The sequence below is a fragment of the Hippopotamus amphibius genome, chromosome 15, assembly GCF_030028045.1.
Source record: "Hippopotamus amphibius kiboko isolate mHipAmp2 chromosome 15, mHipAmp2.hap2, whole genome shotgun sequence".
In the NCBI taxonomy this organism is placed as follows: domain Eukaryota; kingdom Metazoa; phylum Chordata; class Mammalia; order Artiodactyla; family Hippopotamidae; genus Hippopotamus; species Hippopotamus amphibius.
Window position 1 is genome coordinate 27,326,709 of NC_080200.1, and position 17,699 is coordinate 27,344,407.

At 48.4% G+C, this 17,699-nt stretch overlaps 1 protein-coding gene across 2 annotated transcripts in view; it reads right to left on the bottom strand.

Annotated features, from left to right (window-relative positions):
* Positions 1–17,699, bottom strand: part of ADAMTS2 (ADAM metallopeptidase with thrombospondin type 1 motif 2) — a 244,055-nt gene that overhangs the window by 18,201 nt on the left and 208,155 nt on the right. For both annotated transcript variants that reach the window (XM_057708973.1, XM_057708974.1), the window contains exons 11-15: positions 9,752–9,897; positions 6,899–7,074; positions 5,658–5,791; positions 1,229–1,352; positions 133–213 (exon numbers count right to left, since the gene is read on the bottom strand). In XM_057708973.1, the coding sequence (XP_057564956.1) occupies positions 133–213; positions 1,229–1,352; positions 5,658–5,791; positions 6,899–7,074; positions 9,752–9,897 (661 nt within the window). The remainder of the gene's footprint in view (positions 1–132; positions 214–1,228; positions 1,353–5,657; positions 5,792–6,898; positions 7,075–9,751; positions 9,898–17,699) is intronic.

Below are 17,699 nucleotides of genomic sequence, written 5' to 3' on the forward strand. Positions count from 1 at the left end.
ATTCCAGGAGAGGTCCACCGGGTGGGCCAGGGACAGGGGAGAAGGAGCTGCAGCCACGCCTCCCAGCGGGGCCCTGATCCCCGGAAGAATCAGGCTGCAGACCCACCGCCCTGTCTGGGCTCTGACACTCACCCAGGTGGTGGCTGGTGGTGTCGGCCTCCTGGATAAGCAGGTGTCTGGCTCCTGCCGGGATCTCAAACATCTTGATGTAACCTTTGTTGGGATGTGGGGAGACAAAGCCAAGTGAGAAGGGAGGGGCCGTCAAACGTGGACAAGGAGGGCCTCACCCTCGAAGGTGGTTCCAGAGCCTCCTCTGTTTCATGGGCTCTGACTGCCCACCCAGAGGGGGGTCCACGGGAAAGCTAGCACATCCCCGCCAGCCACAGCCCTCCTGCGCATCTCCACAGCCAGGCGCTCCTCCAGCCTCCTCCACTGAGAGCTCGTGAGCGGGTGTCCTCGTGAGCAGCCCTGGGGTCACGCCTGGGCACAGAGCTAAGATGCTGCTTCCAGGCAGGAGGCCTTCAGCAAACTGCTTGGCCTCCCTGGACCTCGGCGGCTTAATCCGTAAACTGAAGACAGCCTGCTCACGTGGGGCAACGCAGAGGGTCAGCTCCCAGCACCCTGCCACCAGCTCTGAGTGGACTCTGGCAGGTCTACTCCCTGACCTGCTTCCGAAAGAGGTGAACCAAAGTGGCGTCTCCCCATTTCGGACAGAGGTAGAGCAGCCCGCTGCTGCAGGCCCACCCGGAGCACCGAAGCCAGGCGGAGGGACCACTCTGGAAGGACGCCCACCCAGAGGGCTGTTTTCCCAGAGCCCACAGTTCCCCAGCCCCATCCTGTGGCCTTGTGGGGACAGGCTTACACGCCCCTAGGCCACAGGCTGCACTGACCCGTCCATCAAAGTCCTGCTGGCAGGCGGTGGAGCGGCAGAGAGCAAGGGAGACCCGCCGGTGGCGGGAAAGCCTTGGCGGGCTGGGAGGGTGCCCTCAAATAAAGACTTCTAAGACTGACCCTGTGCACCTGTACCCTGGCATGCTCCCTGCCCCCACCCACCCCGGGGCCTGGCACAGCTGCCCCGACCTAAGATTCTCTTTCCACCTCACCCTCCCAGACGTACCCTCCTCCGCCCCAAACAGCTGAGAACGCAGTCAGAGGCACCCAGCTGGGTGCATAGACATTCAGGCCTGGCTGCCCTGGGCGGGTGGGGGTGGGCGGTGGCGGCACTCACCGAGCTTCTTGGGCGAGCGTGTGAATGTGCCCTTGACCACCTTGCAGTGGGAGTTGTCCCCTCCGCACACACCGCACTTGTCCTCCTGCTTGCTGGAGCCGATCACCCCGTCACAGCCCACCTTCTGCGGGGGGGGGAGGTGCCGTGTACACTTGAGACCCCCTCTCCCCACGTGCACCTGTTCCCTCCACAGCCCAGGTCTGGGCATCCCTTCTTAGCAGTTTCTGAGGCAGGGGAAGGAGAGGGGACTTTGGAGCAAGACAGACCCTGTGTGCCCCTCCCCCCCACTCATCCATGCATCTGGACAGCGTGACCTCCAGAGGGCTCTGCGCAGCCTAAACAGGGCCGAGGCCGGAGGCTGTCCTGCCGCAGCTCGCTGGCGTCCTAACGGACGTAAATCACACCAGCCGCTGCCCCTTCCCTGGGTGTCCACGCAGTGCAGCCCCAGCAGCGGCCCCTCCAGGGCTCCCACCCAAAGCTTAGGCCTGGATCTCCCTCCCTCACGTTGCCCCCAGGAGTACTGTCCTCTACAGTCTGTCTTGGGGTGTCTGGGTAGGAGGTGACAAGAGTTGGAACACTTTTGCCTTGATTCTCTCAACCAATCCTCTCAACACTGTCCGCTCTAGTATTGAAAATTGTTCTACACAGAGCAGGGACCTTCCCTTGCCCAGGACCACCTGGTAGAGGCAGTTAACAAATTCCAGTTCTTTGACTCTCTACAGCTCTGCTGATAGCACACCATTCCCAGGGCCCCAGAGCTCTGCGGGGAGGAGACCCTGGGTCTGAGCACACTGCCTGAGGCCACTTTCATAACCGTGACCACACTCAGCAGGAAAGACAACCCCTTGTCCTAGCTGATCTGTTCCCCATCTGCCCTAGTGTGCACCACAGCATCACAGGTTTCCCTCTTTGCCCTGGCTGCCAGGAAGCCCAGAGCCAATTCACCCCTCAAGATCCTCCTATCACTGCCTCTTTTGAGACTGCTTCCTTTCCCTATGCTCTTTGATTTCTGACTTTTGTCATACAAAGACCTTTGAAGGCAGGGTCTCTGGATTATGAAGGCACTACAGAGCCACTTCCTGGCAATGCAGTCTTAGAGAAGCTTCGAGTTTGTTTCCACATGTGTGTCATGGAGTCAGAGCAGCAAGGCCTGCCAAGGCTGTGGCCAGGGTGAGAGGATATGGTCCTTGTCAATAGCCTCACGTTGCCTGAAGGATGGAGCTGATGCTGAGGAGGAGGGAGGAAAAAGAGGAGAGGAGGGAGAGGAAGGGCAGGAGGGGAGAACCTCCTGTCAGGCCAGGGCAGTTGTGATATATTATATATACTTGGTCTTCATCCAGTTTCTGACTAGACCTCCTAAAACCCTTGGAATTTCCTGTGGTGAGAGCCAGGAAGCTGTCTTTTGTTATGTTAATAAGATGACTTTGGAATGCACCTAAGGAGGGCAGCTGGTTGCCAGGGGACCCAACCAGGTGATTAGAGGGTTGGAACTTTCAGCCCCACCCCCGACCTCCTTAAGGGGGTGGGGGGGGTGTTGAATAGGTGGTCAGTGACCCACCTACAGGTAGTCAGTCATGCCTGTAACGAAGTCTCCATAACAACTCAAAGGAGTGGGATTTGGGGAGCTTCTGGGCTGGTGAACACGTGGAGATCTGGGGACAGAGCCACACTCGGGAAGGGCCTGGAAGCACCACTCCTTCCCACGTACCTTGCCCTGAGCATCTTCCATCTGGCTATTCCTGAACGATATCCTTCTGTAATACACTGGTAATCTAGTAAGTAACTGTTTTCTGAGTTCTAAGGGTCACTCTAGCAAATTAATTGAACCCCAGGAGGATGTGGGGAACCTCCAATCTATAGCCTTTTACTCAGAGGCACAGCTGGCAACCTGGACTTGTGATTGTCGGTCTTATGGGACTGAGGCCCTAACTTGTGGGATCTGACGCTATCTCCGGGTAGGCAGTGTCAGAATTGCATTGAATTGTAGGACACTGCCAACCGAAAATGGGCACGTGCCGTCTGCTTCTAGAAGGATGAGGTCAGCAGCCACTGCAGTCGCTGACCTTCAACACCCCCTGAAAGGCGTTCAGGGTGGAGATGAGGAATGAGGTACTCTGTGCCCTGGGAAAAACCGGCAGAACAGGCCTTCAGATAGTTAGATATTTTCAGGAGAAGATTTTATGAGCCTATTAATTCTTGCATCTTCTATCTAGAAAAGCACCGAAATCATTAAGGGTGACATCTGCTCCTTGTGAGTAGCAGCAAGCCTCTGCCAGAATGTGTGCCTGACTGCGTGCACCCCCTACACTAAACTCTCATATAACACTGACCTCCCCCTACCTCTTCAGAGCAGTTCCTCAGAGCTACAGTCCTCATTTTGCCCCAGATAAAACTTAACTAACAACTCTCACGCTGTGCAATTTTTTCAGCCCACAACATCCAGCTGGTGTCAGAGAACTGCTTGTTGACATGGGGGGAAAAATACTCCAAACTGGAATTGGAATCAGAATCTTTATCGCCTCATTTAATTCCTGATACCCTGCTCTGTGTGTATGTGTGCGTGTGTGTGTGTGTGTGTGTGTCTTTTTTCTCCTGACATGTCTTTTGCTGTCATTTCTCTTTGAAACTTCCCGAGTCATCATGTTTTGGTATTCTCTCATTGACAGCATCGACGTGGATATTAGATTCTTTTAAAAGAAGAGTTTCACATTCACGTGTTGTGAGGACTCCTACATTCATTTCATCTTATTATTTCTATTTCCTTTGTGTGTTTTCAATCTTTCTGTCTCCTTTGTTTTCTAACTTCTGCAATGTGACCATATATAAATGTAAACATTTTCTACCTATGCAAAAATCTATCATTCTACTGTAATCTGTCCAAAATCACCACTAGTTAATGGAATACCCTATTCTTCTCCAGTTGTCAAGGTCAGGAGTGAAGCTCTAGCCACGCGCACTGACCAAGAGGGTGCATTCCTGTTCCCACTTTCCCCTTATGTTTGCACCACAGCCACAGCTGCCAGCTAAGGCTGCTTCCACTACTAAACGTTTCCCATGCTACCGCCTGTCTTAACCACAGTTTTTAATATTTTCTGTGTGTTACGATGTTTTGACATCTTAAAAATCTTGCTAGTCCAGGAGAGACCGCCCCTCCCAGGGCTAGCTAGCCAGTTCTTAGGGATAGCGATGTGAACACCTTATGTTCACAAACCAACGGATCCCTCCAACCACCCCCTTATCAGACTCTCACACACCAAACCAATATGTCTCTGCCCTAAATCATCCCAGGCTCACCCCAGGAATCTGGAGAACACTCCTGCCAGAATTATTCAAACAGGCCAGTCCCAAGCTGTTTACTCTCTCTGCCTTGCCTTTCCCATGGAAACCCCATTTATTGGGGATTTGGCCCAGGCTTTCTCCTGCACCCTTCTGGCCTCCAGCTGAGCCTGGGGCTTCTCCATGTGGCCCTGCACAGCACAGCATGCCCTTCCCTCGGGAAATGTAAGTAATAAGTTCTCCTTTCAATGGCATTGACTTCTCTGTCATCCTCCGGTCGCCTCCATAAATGAAAACCCCACAGGTACAGGGGAGACACTGCTGTCTTGGTTTTCAAGCATTTGGTTGAGCATTTGGAGTGTGCACCAACCCTGCTGGCTGCAGTCCTCCTGAAACCATGTGCGTGGAGAGAATCCCTGAGCTCGCCTCCAGCTACGCCACACCCCACCTCCCTGCTCTTCCAGCCTCATCCACCTCCTCCAGGGGCCCTGCGGCATTCTGCCAGGCTCTCTGCCAGAGACATCCCGAGGATGCTTGTTTCTCAGGAAGGCAAGAGTCAGCCTCATCTACACAAACTACAGAGGCTTCTAGGTGTTTCTAGGGAAGGCGGCCGGTCTGCACTCATGTTACTGCTATATGCCGAGTGTGCCCCACTGTTGTTTCTTGTGACAGCCTAAGGTTGAAGCCAAAGACAATATGGTAACAGAAAACACAGCAGGGCATTTCTGTAAAGAGCCAAACCAACAAGAACCATGGTGCCACCCTGATCAAGAGGAAGCTGTCCAGGGCCCAGTGGAGAGCACAGACATGCCGGTGCTTCACAGGGGGTCCCCCAGGAATGACCCGGGGCGCCGGTAAAGCTCACGCTCTGGACCACAGCCTCAACCTGTGTAAGCAGAATCTCTGAGGAGCCCCAAGCTCCTCAGATGGCTCCTCAAACTCAAGTCCTGAGAGCCCTTGTCACAGAGTGGGGGCAGCAGGGAGTAGGGGGCGGAAACCAACATTTGCTGAGAGCCTGCCCTGATCCAGCTGCTGTTTGCAACACTTTGCATGCTCAACCTCAGTGAAGCCTCCCCAAAGCCCCAGAAAGCTGGGGCCCGGAGCTGTGGCTGCCCCCGCGCCAGCGGCACCGCACTGGCCTCGTGGCACTCACCCTGCAGTCCCCGCGCACGCAGAGGCTGAAGGCGTCCTTGTAGGAACAGCGCGTCCCATCGTGCACCATGCGCTTCATGGACACCACCTCGCCGGTCTCCTTGGACTCACAGTAGAGGTGGCATCTCTCCTTGGCTAGAAGGGAAGCAGTGGGGTGTTGGAGAGGAGGGCCGGCTGCATCGCCCACTTTGCTTGCAGCTTTCTTCCCAAGTTTGCGAAAGGGAAGCCTCTTGCAAGGAGAAACTCCCACCCTGGAGGGTCCCCTTACAATTCACCTGCCCCCCCACACGTCTGCCCTGGGCTGGGAGAGAAAGGGAAAGGGGGCAGGTGACTACAACCCCCTTCGTGACCCTGTCGTATGGGACGTAGGAAGAGCTTTTCCCAACTGAGCCAGGCTATTGTTGGTGCAGCCAAGGCTCATTCCCGAGGCTCTGCACAGAGACCCCCACATTCAGGGGAAGGGAAAATGGCTGTTTGCTAGGTCTCTATCTGAAGACCCGTTTCAGTCAACTTCTGAAACCCCAAATAAGGTGCCCACTGATTCAGTCTTGGGTCTCTGGCACCTTCCCTCATTTATCATTTATCTCAGAGACACCACATCATTATGTGATTTTTTGCCAGACCATAGCCTGCCTCTGAGAGGAAGATCCCGCCTGCTCTGGCATCCCCTCCCTGCACGCACACATGGGGCTTGCAACAGGTGCTCAGCTGCTGTGGCACACATGGAGTGATGCAGACAGCAGAGCAGGCCCCAGTTCCCGCCCCCCTCCTTTGCCCAATGCCTGGAAGGAACAGAAACTGTGTTTCTCCATCATCGTGTGGGAGGGGGACCCAAAGGAAAGACAAACACGGGCATGTCTGAAGCTACCAGACTTTTCCGTGCCAGGAGCCCACAAATGCCTTTTGATGCTTAAACCAGTTCAAGTCACTTGGAACTGAGAGCTCCCACTGAAAGGTGAGAGCTCAGAAGTAACCTGATTCCTTGGCAGGCCCTGCCCCCGCCCCCATGGCTGAGGCAGGCAACACCAGCCTTGTTCACCGGGCTGGCGACTGCAGGAGCCTGGGGCCAGCTGGGCCGGGCCCTCTCCGCGACATCCTTGGCCATGCCCAGTTCTCTGGCTCTTCTGGGATTGCAGTCCCGCCATGAGCCCCACCCAGGAGCCACCCCACCCAGGGTGGGCTCTGCTGGCATCCTCGTGCACAATCAGCGGCCCAGGGAGCCCGCCCCCCCTCGGGGCTCACCATCCCGGTGCTCGTGGGGCAGCCAGTGGTGCTGGGCGTCGCCATGCTCGAAGTACAGGTCCCACTGTCGGCACTGCTCCTCGCGGAAGTCGGCCAGGGCGTCAGGGCAGTCCTGGGAGTTGCAGAGCTGGAAATCGTAGGCAAGGCCTGAGCAGGTGCGGCCCCCATTGGCTGGGCTGGAGGAGGAAGCACAAAGGCCTTGCAGCTCAGTGCCACCAGGAAGAGGCCACATGCGGGGTGCCACTTTGGGATTTGCGGGGAATCCCTGAGCCTTGGGGGTCAGGGGGCAGCTCTGTTGAGTGAAGGGACACAGCCCTGCCCTGCTCCGGCTGCAGGACCTGGGCTATCCCCCAGGCTCCAGGGCCTCGGAGCATCAGTATAGAAGGGGCTGGTTATCCTCTCTTGGGGGCGTCATGGGAAGGGAGCACCTATGCAGCCCCTGGGCACTCCCATCCCCATCCCAGCTCCTGCAGCTGTGGCTCTGAACCAACAGTGAGCTGTACCAGGGTGTTTAGGTTCTGCCGAGCCCCCGGCCATAAGCCCCAGCGTGGAGGAGTTGGGTGAGCCCCTTCTACATCTGGGCCTGGGCCTGGGCCTCACGCACCGTGGGAACTCAGAGTTAATCCTAAAGTAGTGGAATCCTGCTGCAAGCATTTTAACAAGTGTCAGCTACACAGTGGACACTCCATCTCCAGCTTTCGTCCACCTCAAGAAAACCTGGGCTGTGTTTCTGTAATTTCCTTACTTTGCTGAGAACATCACCAGTCCACAAAGCACTAACCCCAGGGGAAAGGTGCCGGCTGATGGCCAGCAGGTGCCCATGGCAGGCGGGGTCATGGGGCGTGGCAGGCCAGCACCCTGGGAGGAGCTGGGGGGCTTCAGCGTTGCCACCTGCTGGGCGTGGCAGAGTCAAGCAGAACCCAAGGCCCCACCTGAGACTTGGGCAAAAGTCATGCTGTGCTGTGATGAGGCGTGTATAGCATATAGCGCTGTGGAGTGGATGACGGAAGGGGCTGGCTTCCACTGAGCTTCCTTGCATGGTATCACGTTCTCAGGGGAAGTCAGTAGAAATAACAATGTGAGACATTGGTAAAGAAAGAACCAAGAGGCCTCAGTGTTTGATGGGGACCATGAAAGAAAGGGTGAGTTTGAGATTTACAGCAGGGACACAGATGGGACCACAGACCAATGACGACACCAACCAGGGCACCACCAGGAGAGGGTGCAGGACTGGGTGTAGCTGTGGGGAGCCCACGGGGATCGTGCAGCAGGAAACAGCAGGAAGGGGCCAGCCCAGACAAGAGCCATACAGATTCAAATGGAAAGCCACAATCATTCCAAAAGAGCATGTGAGTTGGAGAATTCCGGGGAGGCCAGGGAGGAATAGAAATTGAAGAGCTCAAGCTCATGCTGCAGGTTGTCTGCAGTTCTGCAGTCACAAGAGTGGCGGGGCAGAGAACACAGAGGGAACTCAATCCAGCGACTGGGGTGGGGGGGCCCCGCTGGGAGCCTCAGGAGTCTTCACACTGGGCCCAGGGCCCCAGGAAAAGCCACTGGGTGCAGCGAGCAGCAACTAACGATGGGACAGCGTGAGGCCCAGCCATCGCCTCCAGAAGGACACACGACAGGGAGGCCCACAGGGCGCACCGGCGTTGCGACAAAGAGGCCTGGGGTCTCTGCAGTGCTCTGAGCACTGCAGCCGCGCGCATTCCCCACTGATGCGCGTGAGGCGGGCATCAATGAGCCGTGCTCAGAGCTCTGTGCGGCGCATCTGTGCTGTCTGATGGTCCCTGATGTGGAGGGAATGCCGGCACTGGCCGGGGCTTAGCTACTCTCCGGGCCCGACCGTGTCTGTGAATAGATGGACCGGCAGGCAGTGCTGGCAGTTTTGCTCAGGTCACTGCCGCCCCTGCCCTTGCTGCCACCAAGGAGGCACAACCAGCCAGAGGGGTAAAAAAAATCCCTAGAGTGCGCAGGTGGGGAAGGACAGAACATAGAGCACCCGGAACACGATTTCCCCCAGGGCCAGACCTGGAGGTGCATCCCCCTGGACCCCAAGAGCCCAGCATCAGGCACCACGAGGAGTCAGGGCCTGGTGGGGGGAGAGGGTGGTGGTCAGGCCAGATCTGCTCTTCCGACTGTGCACCCTGGACCGGAACCTGGGAGTCCTCGCACAGCACCCTATAGCCTCTGAGCGTCTAACTTCCTGTCTTGTCAGTCTCATCTTGAGGCAAGTGTAATAGCCCCAGGGGTGCTTGAGGGGAGCTGGGGGGGCTCTGAGGACAGCACAGGGGATGGGGCCTGCCTGGGAGGCAGGAGGGGGAGCATAGGTGGAAGCAGGAGTCCTGCGGGCCTTCGGGCAGCCTCTCCAGGCTGTTTGTCCCGTGCGCAGCTGGTCACGGGTGGCATGTTGCTGACCCTGCTTCTTGCCTGATTGCAAACAGCTGCTCTCCTGCTCAGGCTCCCAGCATCCTGGGGCCCGGGAGAGCCCTCTTCTTTATCCACACTGCCCCATCTCCACTCCACCTGCTATTCTTGACACCCTTGATCAGGAAGAGCAGGGTAGGTTGGTGTCTCGAGTAGGATGCAGGCCAGGTGGGAGGGATGGCCCCAGACCAGGTTTCCAAGTTTCTAGACCTGGCTCTGCCCCCAGCAGACTGTGTGGCACAAGCCCTCCCCTCTCTAAGTCTCAGTCCCTCCACGGAAGATGAGAAGGGGCCAGAGCTGCCTGCCCTCACACTCTCTCCAGAACCGACATCCGCAGGAGCCTTGCAGGATAGGGCTGGCTAGCGAGGGCCCTTGGGGACCACAGCTGCCACCCAGGAAGGCCGGGAAACATCAGGGCAAACTCACTGTGGGTTGTCGCACTGACGGGTCCTGAACTTCACACCTGTGCCACAGGTACGCGAGCAGGAGCCGTAAGGACTCCAGGCGCCCCAGTTGCCGTCTCGCTTGAGGATGTCAGGTGTCAGCCAGATGCAGTGTCCTTTGAAGCAGTGCTGAAAGACAGACGGTCACAGGCCCCCATTCTTCAGCCTGCAGTGCCCGTGATGACTGCCTGGCCCTGGAGGCACAGGGAGAGCAGGCCCTACTCACCTCTAGAAGCTCATGAGGTGGGAGGCATGGTAAGGTGTTTGTCCACCCAGCTTCCCCCAGCCACCATCCTGGCCTCCCACCATCCTCAGAGGCTTGTTCAGCCTACTCAGTCCCCACAGCCAGAGCCCACCCCACATCATGTCTGCAGGATGAAGTCCCCAGGCTGGCGTGCCCACACAGGGCCATTGATAAAGATGTAAGTGGCACACGGAGCCAGTGACTCCGGAGATGTATAAGGTCTACTGTTTAAGTAAAGAAAGCAATTTAAAGGAAATATGGAAATGAAGAACAGGTGATATACTGGCATGATAAAAATTCATGAATATAGTATGTAGAACACTGGATCATAGGAAACTCAGGTCTGCAACTTGAATCTGTTCACACTGCTGCCCTTCCGACCCCAGGGAGGAAGCGTATACAATTCAGGGCTTGAAGCAGATGGCAAAATTAAAAATACTTATTTTTTAAAAAAATTATACCTATTTAAATTAGGTGTAAAATGGAACATTGATTCGGAATTAGAAAATATGACACAACAAATTTAAAATTTAAAAACTCATAAACAACCAAAAACAGAGAACAATGATTTTTTTCAACTTGATTGATGGACACAGCATTTCCTGCTGTTCTAACTGCATGCTCTTTCATCCCCTCTTCATATGACAATAATTTTGTAGGATTGTATTCCAGAGGGAGACTAGAAAGATAATGCAGTCATTCCTCAGCAAGCTTTTTCTGTAAGTTACTAAAGTAGTAACTATTTTATTCTTTGCAGGCGACATGATCTCTATGGCAACTATTCAACTCTGCCATTAGAGCATGAACGTGGCTACAGACAACATATAAATGAATAGCTATGGCTGTATTCCAATAAAATGTTTACAAAAGCAGGCAGCAAATGCAAACATATAGAATGGAGCTGTAAGAAGCATGGTGAACTCTTTCCTCAGTAAAACAACCATGTAACTGGTGAAAATTATTTTCTGAACAAACCGTTTAAATTATCTGGACAACTGACACAGTGAAAAGCTGAGAAGACAAGGGGCTACTATCCCTAGTCAATATCTTGGAATAACCTATAATGGAAAAGAATCTGGAAAAGAATATATATAACTGAATCACTTTGCTGTACACCTGAAACAAACTCAGTATTGTAAATCAACTATACATCAATTAAAAAAAAAATAAAGTACCTGGAAATTGTCCTAAGGTCCATACAACATATGGAGAAAATCTACTAAATCTTTTGAGCCACAACCCTCTCCCATTCCTTCCCCATCTCAGCGTGATGGAGGCCTTACTGCCTAAAAGACAGAGGTCCTTGTCTCCTCAGCTCCCAGTCTAGGGCGATAGTTTCACCCTGGGAAAGGCAGGCCACTGGCATCTCCCATACCTCCCAACTCTGTGTTGCAGAAAATCTGTTCCAGACAGGGAACTCCCTTTGCCCACCCGATCCTCACTCCCAGAGTGGAGGCTCTACCTTAGGTATTGCAAACCAAGAATACTGTACCCCAGTAGCCCCTTCCCTGGCTAGCTTGTAGGGCAGAGGTTCTATGCTGAAAGGGAAAAGCTGAGAAAATGAAGGGCTACTATCCCTATCCAGTGACCTACTCACAGACCAGGAGTGTCACTCTGGAAGTGGACCACCCTGCTCCTAGCTCCAGTGCAGTGGTGCAGTGGTCTTCCCAGAGGGAGAGGGAGAACCGAGAGCTCCATGGCTCACCCTAAGAGGACTAACTTTATTTGGAACAGAGCACAAGGAAGTTCATGCCTAAGAGGATTGTCAAAAACAATAGAAATCTTGGTAGTGAGCAATTAAGAGGAGGCCAGTAGCTCCACAATCCTAGTAAAGCAACAAGCAAAATGGTAAACCAACTGGAAGTATAACAGAGAGAACCTGGGAGAAGACAGCTAAGAGCCCTCCTGGGGTCTGAGCAAGCCTCAAATATTGGTAACACCTGCCCCTGTGAAGCATCCAGAATTTAACTGGGTCAGGCAGTAGACAAGTTGTACCCCAGGGCATTATCAAAAACCATACAGCAATTAGCTAGCACTTAGTGAAAGCTAATTGGGTGTGATACCAAAAGAGGCAGAGCAGCCAGAAGCTTAGTGGGAAGATCAGAGAAAGAGACAAAGAGAACCTGGCTAATCCCACTGTTCTGGGGGTGGGGGTGGGGAGCGGTGTGGCCCAGGTGACCATGCATACGCCCAAGGCTGTGATCCCTGAGGGGTAATATCAGCAGCTGCATGCTGCAGGGCAAACAATATTTATTGAAACAGTGCAGCCAAGTCACTAAACATATAAATAGGTAAACAGGCAAACAAGGTCTGGGGGAATCAATATCCAGGGTTTCATCAATGTATTATCTAAAATGTCCAGTTTCAACAAAAATTTCTGAGATATAAAAAGAAACAGGAAAGTATAATCTGTACACAGGAAAGTAAGAAGGCAACAGAAACTACCTTCGAGGAGGCCCAGATGTTAGACTTAGCAGACAAAAATTTCAAAACAGCTATTATAAATACATTCAAAGAATAAAAGGAAACCAGGTCTAAAGAACTAAAGGGGAGTATAAGAACATCTCGCTAAATAGCATCAGGAAAGAGATAGAAGCTAAAAACAAAAACAAAAACAAAAAATAAAAAAACAAAAACAAACAACAAAAAAAGAAGAAAAAAGAAAAAGAAATTCTGTAGTTTAAAAGTACAAAAAACAAATGAAAAATTCACTAGAGGGCTCAGTAGTACATGAGCTCAGCTCAGTAGATATGAGCTGGCAGAAGACTCCATGAACTTGAATATGGATCAAAAGAGGCAAAATAAAGGAAAATGAATAGAGCCTTTGAGAAACATGGAAGACCATAAGTTCACTGAAATGTGCACAGTAAAAGTGCCAGAAGGAGAGGACACAGAGAAAGGAGTAGAAAACATTCAAAGAAATAATGATTGATAGCTTCCAAAATTTGATTAAAAACATTAACCTACACATCCAAGAAATTTAACCAAGTAAGATAAATGCAAGGAAACCCACGCCCAGACACATTATAGTCAAACAGCTGAAAGACAAAGATAAAATGTCAAAAGAAGCAAAAAAAAAAAAAGAAAAGACTCATTGGAAGCCCAATAGGATTAAGAGCTGACTTTTAATCAGAAATAATGGAGATCAGATGTAGTGGTATCAACCAAAAATCATATCCAACAAAACTAGCTCTCCACAATGAAGGTGAAATAAAAGTATTTCCAGATAAACAAAAACTGGGAGAATTCATTGCTAACAGACCTGCCATATAAGAAATACTAAATTAGGAGTTTGGGATTAACTACTATATACAAAAGAGATAACCAACAAGGACCTACTGTATAACACAGGGAACTCTACTCACTTTCTATAATAACCTATATGAGAAAAGAAACTGAGAAAGAATGAGTATGTGTATGTGTATAACTGAATCACTATGCTGTACACCCGAAAATAACACAACATTGTAAATCAACTACACTTCAATAAAATTATAAAAAAAGAAATACTAAAGGGAGTTCTTAGACTGAAGGCAAGTGACACCAGAGAATAATTTAAATCCACATGAAAAAACAGAGAGTTCTGGAAATAGACAAATTTCTAGAAAGATGCAGACTACCAAAACTGATTTAATAAGATCTAAAAATCTGAACAGACCTATAATAAGTAAAGAGATTGAATTAGTCATTTAAAACGTCTCACAAAAAATAGCCAAAGCCCGGATGACTTCACTGATGAATTCCACCAAACATTTAAAAAACAATTAATACCAATCCTTCAGAAACTCTTCCAAAAAATGGAAGAGAAGATTTTCCCAATTCATTCTATGAGGCTAATATTACACCAATACCAAAATCAGACAAAGATATCACAAGATAAAAACTACAGAACAATATTTCTTATGAAAACAGACAAAAAATCCTCAACAAAATTCTAGCAAACCAAATCCAACAGCATAGTAAAAGATTATACACCATCACCAAGTGAAATTTATCTTAAGAATGCAAGGTTTAACATCTGAAAATCAATTAGTGTAATAAACCATATTAATAGAATAAAGGAAAAACTATATGATCACCTCGAGACTCAAAAAATAAAATTGGCAAAATCCAACACCCTTTCCTGAAAAAAGCTCAAAAGACAGGACTAGAAGTTCCTCAAGCTGGTAAAGGACATCAGTGAAATACCCCAGCTAACATCATGCTTAATGATGAAAAAATGAATGCTTTCCCCCTAATCAGAAGCAAGATAAGGGTGTCTGCTCACACCACTTCTAGTCAACATTGTACTGAAAGTTCTAGTCAGGACAAACAGGCAAGAAAAAGAAGTAAAGGGCATCCAGATTGGAAAGGAAGAAGTAAAACTATATCTGCAGATGAAATGATCTTCTATATAGAATATCCTACGGAAACCACTAAAAAGCTATTAAAGCTAATAAAAAAGTTTAGTGAGATTGCAGGATTCAAGATCAATATACAAAAATCTATTGTATTTTTATAAACTAGCAGTGAATGAACTGAAATGAAATTAAGAATACAATTCTATCAGGAATGTAGAGAGTAGACCTGGTGGTTGCCAAAGGGAAGGAGGGTGGGAGAGGGTCGCATTGGGAGTTTGGGATTACCGCATGCAAACTGTTATATATAGTATGGATAAATAACAAGGTCCTACTGTATAGCATTGGGAACTATATTCAATATCCTATGATAAACCATAATGGAAAAGAATATGAAAAAGAATGTGTATGTATGTGTGTGTGTGTATATATATCTGAGTAACTGCTATACAGCAGTAACACAACATTGAATTCAACTATACTTCAACAAAATAAAATTAAAAAAAGAAATTAGAAGTATTTTGAGTTAAAAAAAAAAAGAAAACAATTCTATTTACAATAGCAGAAAAAACTAGAAAGAAAAAGAAAAAACCTTAGGAGTAAATTGAAGAAAAAAATGTTCGGTTCCAGACCACCACAATTAAGCAACTATGAAAATAAGGAGGGTCACAAGAACTTTTTTGGTTTCCCGATGCTTGTAAAAGTTATCTTTACACTATACTGTAGTCTATTAAGTGTGCCATTATGTCTTAAAAAAACAATGTATGGTATCTCAAATTTTTTTTCTTTAAGAACTTTTATTGAGATACAATTGACATACAATAAACTGCATATATTTAAAGTGTACAATTTGGCATATTTTTTCTTATTTGTAATGTATATATGGCAATCCCAATCTCCCAATTCATCCCACCCCAACCTCCCCTCTTCACCCACTTTCCCCACTTGGTGTCCATATATGTTGTTCTCTACATCTGTGTCTCTATTTCTGCCTTGCAAACCGATCGATTTGTACCATTTTTCTATATTCCGCATATATGTGTTAATATACGATATTTGTTTTTCTCTTTCTGACTCACTGTATGTGTACATAAATTAATTTAAAATATTTTATTGCTAAAAAATTCTAACCATCAACTGATAATGCAGGGTTGCCACAAACCTTCAATTTGCTAAAAAAAAAAAAAAAAAAAAAGAGTAATGTCTGCAAAGCACAATAAAGCAAAGTGTAATAAGATGAGGAATGACTGTACTTTCCATATTGATCTGTAGATTCAATATAATACTTATACTGGAATTTTGCAGAAATTGAGAAATGTTCCTAAAATTCATATCAAATGTCAAAGGATCGGGAATAGCCAAAACAATCTTGAAAAAGACCAAAATGGAAGGACTCAGACTTCCGTGTTTCAAAGTTTACCACAAAACTACAATAATCAAGACAGCGTGGCCCTGGCATAAGCATAGACAAAGTTATTCATGGAACAGAATGCAGAGTCCTGAAAGGAACTTTCAGGAACATATGATCAACTGATTTTCAACAAGGGTACCAAGTGATTCAGTGGGAAAAGAATAGCCTCTTCAACAAGCGGTGCTGAGACTACTGGATACTCACATGCAGAAGAATAACGTTGGACTCCTGCCTCACACCTTACACAAATACTAACTGAAAATGGATCATAGATCCAAATGTAAGAGCAGGAATACATCTTCTTGACCATGGCAATGGTTTCTTAGTTACAACACCAAAACACAAGTGACAAAAGAAATAATACCTAAATTGGACTTCACCAAAATTAAAAACTTTTGTGCATCAAATATTATCATAAAAGTGAAAAGACAAGCTGTTGCAGGGAAGAGCTAAGTCGGACTCCATGTTAGATCTGCTTGTTTTACATTAACCTTTGTAATCTATTGCTTTTGTTACAAGTATAGAATGTTGCTTTACAGACCGAAATACGCAGGATAGCCCACTCTCAAACCTCTGACCTTTAAAGTTGCACAACAGAGAATAACATTTGCCTTGCTGGAGGTTTACAGGAACACCAGTAACCTGACCTATGTGGACAGATGCAAGAATAAAGGAGTCTGACACCAGGAAGTCTGCAATAACCAATAACACCCCCTCCCCTTTTAAGTACAAAAGAAGCCTGAATTCTAACTCAGGCAAGATGGTTTTTTGACAGACATAAGTCTCCCATCTTCTTGGTCTGCTGGCTTTCCAAATAAAGTCGTGTTCCTTGCCTCAACACCTCGTCCCTGATTCATTGGCCTGTTGACTCGGTAACAAATTCACATAATGGGAGAAAAGATTTGCACACCATATATCTAATCAATCTGATAAGGGATTTGTATCCAGAATATATAAAGAATGATCATAACTCGATAATAAAAAGATAACTCAAAAAATAAGCAAAGGCTAATGAACAGGGATTTATCCAAAAAAGATATATAGAAGTTGCCATTAAGCCCATGAAAAGGTGCTCAAAACCACAATGAGATAACACTTCACACCCACTGGGATGGTTATAACAAAAACACAGGTAATAAGTTTTGGTGAGGATGTGGAGACATTGTTAGTAGGAATGTAAAAAGGCACAGATGCTTTGGGAACTAGTTTGGCAGTTTCTCAAAATGTTAAACATAGAGTTACCATAAGAGACTCCACTCCTAGACACATATTCAAGAAAAAGGATGCACCCACAAAATAACTTGTACATGAATGTTCACAGCATTTCTCATAACAGCTGAAAAGTGGTAACAGCTCAAATGTCCATCCACTAAAAAATGGACAAATAAAAAACAGTATATCTACACAACGGATTATTATCGAGCAATGGAAAGGAGTAAAGTACTGACATGTGGTATAACCTGGATGAACCTTGTGCTAACTGAATGAAGCCAGTCACAAAAGGATGCATACTGTACAATTCCATGTATATGAAATGTCCAGAAGAGGAAAATCGAAGGAGACAGAAAGTAGCTTCAGTGATTGCCAAGGACTGAGGGAACGGGGTATGAATCGATAGGGGGCTTCTCTTTGAGAACATTTGACAAAAATGTTCTCAAATTTGATTGCTGTGACGGTGGTACAGCTCTGTGAATATACTGAAAACCATTGAGTTGTATGCTTTAAATGGGTGAATTTAAACGTGAGTTCCATCTTAATAAAACTGTTAGGGGAAAAGAAAACAGGTTGGCAGGTGGAGTTGGTGTGTGTGCTATAGCTTGCCAACTCTTGCTTTAGCACGTGGAGAGAAATATGTTTTAATTTTCAGTAATTTCGAGAGGTTATTGGTGATGTTATGTGAACATTTCAAGGATCAAATTTGGAGCAATTGCTATCCAGC